At 35.9% G+C, this 9,332-nt stretch overlaps 1 protein-coding gene across 1 annotated transcript in view; it reads right to left on the bottom strand.

Annotated features, from left to right (window-relative positions):
* The window catches only part of LOC107567871 (parathyroid hormone/parathyroid hormone-related peptide receptor-like), a 69,329-nt gene extending 60,423 nt beyond the window's left edge, over nt 1-8,906 (bottom strand). The window contains exon 1 of the mRNA XM_016253645.1: nt 8,663-8,906. Within this exon, the coding sequence (XP_016109131.1) occupies nt 8,663-8,737 (75 nt within the window). The 5' untranslated portion in view covers nt 8,738-8,906. The remainder of the gene's footprint in view (nt 1-8,662) is intronic.
* Between the last annotated feature and the right edge of the window lie 426 nt (nt 8,907-9,332).

Below are 9,332 nucleotides of genomic sequence, written 5' to 3'. Positions count from 1 at the left end.
TCATGACATATTTCCCTAGTATCGTAAAAGAATATCCTCTTCACACAGTCCTTCTGTACATATCCCTTTGAAACCTGTCATCTGCCCACATATGGCACACATCATCCCAACCAGACACAGAAGGGAAAAAATGCTAGATTCCTTTTAATATTAGGTCTATGCAAAAGCATAGCAAAAAGTTAACCGTCTCCTACTTTCTGAGATAATGATCCTACTGTCTTGGATGTGTGTATTTTGTGTTTTTCATGCCATTTTCACACTCGGTTCAATTGCATGGTCTGAAGCTGAGCTCAATTGCACCATCCTCCTCCTGCCCCTACAGATCTCTTTTCACATTGTAGCTCTGGGTAAGAACCGTCGTATGTTTGCATCATCGTCATGAGCAGCAATGTGAAAACTAGTGGCAGATGTTTACCACTATAGCTACGTAATGAGTCAGGAGGTCAGATTGCAGTTTAGCTGTATTACTGAAGTATTTGTACTAGGGCTGTCAAGCGATTAAAATTAATTTAAAATTAATCTAATTAATTACATGATGTGCCAATTAATTAATCTAATTAATCACAAATTAATCGCACATCAATTTGGGCTGAAAAGTCATCATCATTATAGTGTTAAATGAGAAAACATTGAATTACAAAAAATATATTTAAAAAACCTTGACTTTAAAGGGATAGTTCACCCAAAAATTTAAATTCTGTCATTAATTACTCACACGCTAGACCTTTGTTCATCTTCGAAACACAAATTAAGATATTTTTGATAAAATACTGACCCGGGCTGTTTTTTCACAGTAGAAAGTGAAACTAAAAAGACGGAACAACAACAAAATAGCGGAGACTGCAACAACAACAGACGGCTGCACTGACAAGCGCTTGTGAGAGAGTTATGAGATAGCTGCAAATTTAGTTTAAAAGAGTACAGAGACATTTTTATTGGTTATAACATCTGGAGAAAAATAGTGCAGACACAAAGATGAAGCACATGTGTAGACCACCTGCTTTAGGTATATTTACAAAGACTGTTCAGAGGTGGCATGAATGCATTTACACTGTAATTAGAATTGCATAAACAATGCAATGAAATTAATGTTTTAAATGGACATTAATGTTCTTTTTGAAATATGAATATAGATATTTTTTTATGAAGTTATACTCTAAATATGAAACTAAAACCACCAGTAGGTGGCAACAAATCACTGTCTCAACCAGTGAGTCATTCAGTCATTCATTCATTGTTCAAATGGCTGATTCAGAAATGAACCAAGTGACTGCCATTATGAATCATTGACTCACTCAATTCATTCAGTTTTAAAACACCAGAGTATGCTGCTTGGAAAGGCACAACAGTTCTGCTGTGGCTTTATTTGGAATTACTTTCAGTGGCTAAATTGAGCAACATCAGACAATATTGAAAAAAAAACTTTGCAATCATGCAGATATTCAGGGGGAAAAACACTCTTGCTCGTGTGATATTGCTAAACTATATCATATGATATTAATGAAGCATTAAAAAGAAAAAGCAATTCACTTCTGTATGTCAGAATGGATTTCACTCATACTAACTGCCTGAGAAAACATTCTGCTAAGTTATCAGTCTACTATAATTTCCCCAAATATATTTGATATATTTTCATTATTCACTATAAACTGGATGCCCAAAAAAACCATCATCAGCCAGCATGGAGACGTCAGTATATAATGCATAAACGAAATCCCTTTACTCACGGCTCGGCTCATCATGGACTCTATCCAAAACTCTGACAGGCTAAATGTTTCTCGTTGAAATATTTGTGCTACCTGTGACACATATTTAGTTTGCTGTAAAACTGGCATTGAGTTACTCACACTCCAACATTCTTTGAGTGGAAAAGGTGGGGGGAAATCCTTGCAAAGGTCAAGGGAAGTCAAGTAAACAGCATTTTCCTGAGTCAAATACTGCCATCGTATTGCCTTGCCACGCCATGCAGTGAAACTGAGGCCTTAACTATTAACACAAGCGTTATGAGATCTGAGTCATGGACTGCTGCCAATACACGCTGTATGTCAGTCCATAGACTGGCTGCAAATTTGTAATATTTCTCTAATTGTCTCTATCATCCAGCAAGAAAGATATCACTTTCAATTGAGCTATATTTCTTTCCAGTTACTTTTATCCTTAGCAAGAAATTTTTAGCTCTCATAGAGGAATGTTGACTCCTTAGTGGGTGTAAGCTTTATGCACACAGATATTAGTCTGCTTATTGTGTTCTTAGTTTTAATGTGTAGAAGGCAGGGAGGATGGTAAACTTCAAAACTCCCTTTGAACACAATGGTGGCATTAACATGCAGAGACCCCCAATCACAGTCAGTGTATTCTTTGCTCTGATGCTTAATCATTCAAAGAACTGTATACACGTATTGAATGCTGTTTGTGACATAACAATGTATACAAACATTTATTAAGGTATACAAGTATGCTTGGTTGAAAGTTCAACATTTCCGAATCATGTTTGGACTCTATGACTCTATGATGCCTAGAGTAATCTCAAAATAATTTGGATCGTAAATAATGCATTAGAAAAAAATCTTAAGGACACTGTTCTAACTATGAAGTTGAAAATATATATATATATATATATATATATATATATATATAATTAAATGCATGTTGACACCTGAACCTATTCCACACCAGCTGTACAATTTCTTACTTTCACAGCAAATATTGATACATAACTGATACAAGGGTTGTATGGTATCCCAATATTATGATATCATGTACACATGCAGTGCCACAGTATTTTCAATATCATAGTTTATTAAAGTTGGCATGAGATGAAAATTCACCCTATCTATTTTTTAAATGCATGTTATTTAAAACAACTCATCCATGCAGGGAGAATTTTTTTTTTTTTTCTGATAATTTGTTACACTCAGATGCACATCACAGTCTGTCGCTACTTCCGTTTCATCGTGACTTGCAGCTCAGACTTAGCATTGACCTTTATTCTTTATGCACAGTGCTGTAATAAGACCATTCAGACAGGATATGAGATGAAATGCAATAGAATGAAACAATGCAGGAATCTCAAGATGTGTTTTTCAAAGATAAACTCCTTTTTAACTTGACAGAGAATCACTTGATGAGAAATGTTGAAAAAACACAGACAAATGGGCAAAACCTCTGTCTGGTCTTACCAAATATTAAATTTTACAATGTATAGGTTTAAATTATTTACCATTATATGTAACAACTAATTCAAAAGACATTTTTGGACATATTTACACAGTCACTCGACTAAATGTTCATGTTAGGTGACTAAATAGTGTCTATTGTTAGCCATTGGATAAATAAAATGTTATATTTCACTCAGCAGTGTTTGAGCTGGAGGCTCAATCAGTTGCTGGTAGCCATTGACTTCCATCGTATTGTTTTCTATAGGAGTCAATGGCTACCAGCAACTCTTTGGTTTCCACCATTCTTTAAAATATCTTCTTCTGTGTTCAACAGAAGAAAGAAAGTCATACAGGTTTCGAACAACTTGAAGGTGAATAAATGATGACTGAATTAAAATTTTTCGGTTTAGTATCCCTTTAAAAGTGCAGTTGTTATGTAAAAAGCTGTACAGTACGCAGATAAGCTGAACTGGTGGAATCATATATATATACAGTATATATATATATATATATATATATATATATATAGTTACATAGATTCACTTAGTGATTTATGAATTCTGAGTCTTGCTCCTGCATGTTCACTGACTGACTATAATTACACTCATCTCACCTCATGCAGTGAGTAGACCTGCATCATGACCCTTTATTATAAACATTTTGGCTAAATGTGAATCCTGGGTGTTAGGTCACAATATTTGCCTCCAATGACAAGAGAGTATAGTGTCCTCACTGTTATTCTGTGGACAAATATGTATGCAGCTGAGTGACAAATTAGTCATACGTCAGGCATTAGTTGCATGCCATGGTTTCTGAAAAGTTGAATTTCCTTTTTAATAAATGGAGAAACATAGTGAGTCACTTCATCCAGACAACATTTTCTATAACAAGGCATGCTGGGTGACCCACTGAGAATTGTATTGAATGTGACTGTAACTGAGTGGTTCACCTTCAGAGTATCCACCACAACTAGATGTGAGCAATACTGTTTTATTTCAATTATGCACTGAATACAGCTTCTGCTAGAACTGGTTGTGCTAGAATGGTGTCTACATTCATTAATTTAATCAGTCAGTGGATTAAATTAAATTAATTTAACCACAGTGTGTTGCATCTAGGATAAGGCATTGCACACAGAACACATCATTCTGTTGAAAAGACGTGGATTCGCTTTGCAAAATCAGTACTTAATTCAATGATAATTCAAAGTTGATGCACAACCCTAAAGGGGTCCATTAAAAATGTAAAATCTGTCATCACAAGCCTGCATTGACTTTCATATATATATATATATGTATATATATACAATGAAAGTCAATGGGGACCAGAAACGGTTTGGTTATCAACATTCTTCAAAATATCTTCTTTTGTGTTCAACAGAAGAATGAAACTCTTACAGGTTCAAAACAGCTTGAGGGTGAATAAACAGATGGCAGAAGTTTCATTTTTGGGTAAATTACCCCTTAAGTTTATAAAATTAATACACAAAGGCTATTTGTTTGTTATTTTGGTGTACATACTGTAATTGCATATTTTGAAAGAATGTAAAAGTATGCAACAATGTGAAATGCATGCAGACAACTACAAGATCAGCAAAATACAGTATCAGTGAAATACAGAAAATGTAAGTTTGGTAAATTTTACCCAAAGAAAATATATTGTGACAGTTCTCTTAGACCTGCTGGAAAATCACGTCGGGCAAGTGTAATATAAATATCTTAATATTTTACAAAATCACATTTTAGCAACAAGTTAGCTCAGTGTAATGCAGCCAGTGCAAAGTTGGGTCTGAAGAAAAACACACTGGTTCTGGATAAAAAAAAAAACATATATAGCAAACAGAATTTCACATAGACTTGGTCTACTAAGCAACCACTTAAAACACCAATAGCAACCACCTAGCAAAGCAATGTCCTAAAAAAGACTCATAACACCTTAGCAACAAAAAAAGAAACACCCTGACAATCACCCTAAAACAAGCTCCACTTACATTTTCTATAGAAAATGTAAAAATCCAGTTTGTTTAAGGTACTTTTAGGCACTTTTCAAATAAGCTCTACTTATCACCTACAGCATCTAATGCAATTTGCAGCAATTCCAATGTATCTGAACTAGCATTTTATTTTTTATTCTAACATAGTCCAACATAATTAAGCTGTGGCTTCCTTAAATGGCAAATCTGATGGTTGACTAGATTCTGTACGTCTCCGTTGAAGATGAAAACCTGCTAGAGCAATTTTGGAAAATGTGTTTGGAAATATCAAATGCACAATCCATTCGATTGTATACACAACCTGTTCTCACTCCCAAGGCGTCAAAAACTGAAGCACGGTCAATCACATTTAGTGTCATTATTAAGATGCTAAGGTTACCCCTAGGCATCAATATATTGACAATTAATAACTTTCAACCTTTGGTGTCAATACACAGATGCAGAGGGCATGGGAAAGTTATCAGCATTAAATTATTATTTGAGTAAAATTGTATAAATATTTAGGGTATGATTTTTTTTGAGCATCTAACCAGACCTCTACTCCTAAACTAACCATCTGTCAATATTTAAAACAGGTGGATAAAACTACAGACACGTTTATTAAAAAATTACAAACATTTCAAGACTTCCAAGGCCAAACAATTGCTTTGTGTGAGAAACAGACTCAAATCTCATTATCACAGTTTCCATCCGCCGTAACGCATTCATAAATCGCCGCCTGCAGAAGCATTATATATGCTTTGATTGTGAAACGCCATTGGCTCTCCTGTGTCTCATGACTCATTACATCAGGCTAAAGTTCAGATTTATCTTTTGAATGAGATGCGACTGCGACTGGGATCATTGTCAGCTATCAAAACCTTAAGAAGTTTCACTCTGTTCCTTACAAAGATATTTTATGCTTTAGAAGACTTGGAATGCACCACAACTAATTTTCTGCAGTTTTTTTTTTGTTCAGTTTTTGCATTAAATAAATGTGACTGTACTTTTATCTGCCTGTTTTGTGTTTCATATTGTTAAGAAGCGTTTAGGTTTAGGGTAAGCTAAGCCAATCCTACAGGCAATACAGAAGGTCGGTCGCCTGGGGCCCCAACATGTCTGGGGGCCCTGTGGGGAAGTATACATTATGGTTTAGTACAGTTACTGCCAAATAAACATCCATTGACAAAATGCGATCGTCACACCAGAATAATGCAAAAACAAGCAGGACCTCATCCTTTAACACACAAACCACAATGACGGTGACAACCAAAAATAGTGTGAAGTATAAGATGAGCTTTCAGTCACCAAAAGAAAAATACCTGATAAATAAGTTAAATCGCAAGTGACAATAAACACAGCGTAAACAGGCGCAGCAAACAGTGAAATATAAAATGCATCGGTAATCTGCAAAATTGCATTCATGTCACGTAGCATCGCTGGTTTATGGAATGCCGTATACTATCCACAGATTTTAAACTTTCCTCAAACGTGCTGAAGTTGTTGCAAATGCACAAAATAAGCACACAATTATTATGTTGTGCCTATCTAAGATGCTTTCTGTGTTTAAAGTACTCTTTGGATGGCAGAAACAGCACTTCTGTTGGCAAAGTCTGTTTTCTCAAGAATAATCTGGCCAATTAATTAATAAGTGTTTATATGTGAGTGGTTGACATGGAATTTCAAGCACTCAGTCGACAGAAATCAAATTCAACCATCAATCGTACAATAAAATGATTATACAACATTACACTATGACCTCATATTAATCTCTATATGATTTATTTGTACTTTCAATAATTGTATTTGTCACATTTAGGTGAACTAGATGATTAGAGATAAAAGGTGGTTAAAAATAGTTAAACACTTATTTAATAAATATACACTATTCGTTATGCATTAACATAGATTTTAACTTAATGTTGATGCTTATTAATGCATATTTCTTGTCATTTTATTTCAATGCGGTTGTCATGTTTGTAGTGGTTATGTAGTTTTAATACTGTCAATATTGGTGGGGCACATTTTTCATGATCTTGCCGGGGGCCCCACAAACCCAAGGGCCATCATCTGATGCATAAGGCAAGCAACAAAAAACAAAGGAGTTCCTAGCTTGTCAATATTGGGGTACTTTTAGCATCTTAATAGCGACGCACAAGGCACTTGACAATGCTTCTGTTTTTGATGCCTTGTGTGTTGTAATGTAAATTTGAAATAGCCTATACAGTGATGACTCGTAGACATGTAATTGATCTTGCTTATAGTAAGAAACAAAGCGCAACCTTCTGTTCATGCTGTGACAAATTGCAGCTTTCGCCACAGAGTGGCTTTAATTAGTGCACATCTGACTATGTGAAGTTTTTAAAAAGCAACATCCTTTACCTGCCACATCATTGTGAGTGAACATCCACCACCACTGTATCAGGAGTCCCTTTTTTATTTAATAAGGGCACTCTACCAAGGCATAAAGAGTCACTGCTGTGAATATATACCCGTAAAGCATGTATAAAGCCTTATTACTACAACTAACCTAATATAGTTTGCTCTGCATCACATGTGCTGATGAATTCTGAGGGTGAGTATCATAAGGTTTTGTTGATGTATCATAAGGTCTTGCACTCTAAAAAACGCTGGGTTAAATACAACACAGTGCTGGGTAAAATAGGGACAAACCCAGCAATTGGGTTGTTTTGACCCAGCGGTTTGGTTAAATGTTTAACCCAACCTTCTGGGTAGTAACCCAACCGCTGGGTCAAAACAGCCCAATTGCTGGGTTTGTCCCTATTTTACCCAGCACTGGGTTGTATTTAACCCAGCATTTTTTAGAGTGTGCACTCAAGTTTATAACAGTAAATTGGGTTTATATGGTATTGACTCTGTCTTTGGTTTGAGGTTGTTAATATGAATCATGAAGCATAACCAATTATGATAACTAGTATCTTCTTCAGCCTATGTGCAATAGAGGAAAATACGACAGAAGGGCTGAAATAAATAGCGTATTTCAAGACAATCTTAATGAGTCGGAATAAAGGACTGGCACAGACTAGGGCTGGTGGTACCCAGAAATGTTACTCTCCTTGATTCTTGACACTCTTCAGTAATAAGTGTTACACTCTAAAAAATGCTGGGTTAAATACATAGTCCAACATAATTAAGCTGTGACTTCCTTAAATGGCAAATCTGATGGCTGACTAGATTCTGTACGTCTCCGTTGAAGATAAAAACCTGCTAGAGCAATTTTGGAAAATGTGTTTGGAAATATCAAATGCACAATCCTTTCGATTGTATACACAACCTGTTCTCACTCCCAAGGTGTCAAAACCTTATGATACATCAACAAAACCTTATGATACTCATTAAGTTGTTTTGACCCAGCGGTTGGGTTACTACCCAGAAGGTTGGGTTAAACATTTAACCCAACTGCTGGGTCAAAACAACTTAATGAGTATCATAAGGTTTTGTTGATGTATCATAAGGTCTTGCACTCTAAAAAATGCTGGAAAGAAAGAAAGAAAGAAAGAAAGAAACTTACCAGACCATAGACGAAACTCAGCAAGGTGCCGCAAAAGACTAAACCTAAAGTGTGTACGATCAGCGTGGCTCCCATCCCGACAAGTTCACGCAAATGGATATCAGCTTAAATGGGATTTCTCTGATGTTTTAATCTGTTAAAGAGCCAGTCATTTCTCTGCAGTCCGCTCCCCTCCCATTACATCGTCTGCTTGCAAAATTATGAATATTTTCTCACGGCTTTTCCTTGTCACAGATCTGCAGACCCGATTCAAACTGTTCCCAGTCTCTCTCTCACCCGCTCGCGTTTGATTTCTCTGCATCTGTCTGCCTTTTCTCTGAAATTACATCCACATGTCAGAACTATTTATGTCCTGCTCCTTCTGCGGTAGGAAGTGCAAATGATTCTTTGTGGAGTAGAACCCGACACTTTATTTTTAGGTCTTTAAATTTCCCTTCAGCCTCGCTGTAAAAAAAGCGACATACTAAAGCGGTGTCCCTGAGGCTCAACCTTCATTTTTTCTCTCTCAGGACATCAAAAACGGCAAAAGTGTCGGCTAAACAGTTTCTGTCTATTACTGTAGCCTACACTAATATTCGCTTTAGCTTTGAGGCAGATGTGAAACTGTGACAAAGTAATGGGATTTGTTTTAAAGAAAGAATCCTACGTTTACTTCACAACTAACGTCAGG

The sequence above is a fragment of the Sinocyclocheilus grahami genome, unplaced genomic scaffold (assembly GCF_001515645.1).
Source record: "Sinocyclocheilus grahami isolate Dianchi unplaced genomic scaffold, SAMN03320097.WGS_v1.1 scaffold1193.1, whole genome shotgun sequence".
Taxonomy (NCBI): domain Eukaryota; kingdom Metazoa; phylum Chordata; class Actinopteri; order Cypriniformes; family Cyprinidae; genus Sinocyclocheilus; species Sinocyclocheilus grahami.
This window is presented reverse-complemented; position numbering and strand designations above follow the sequence as displayed.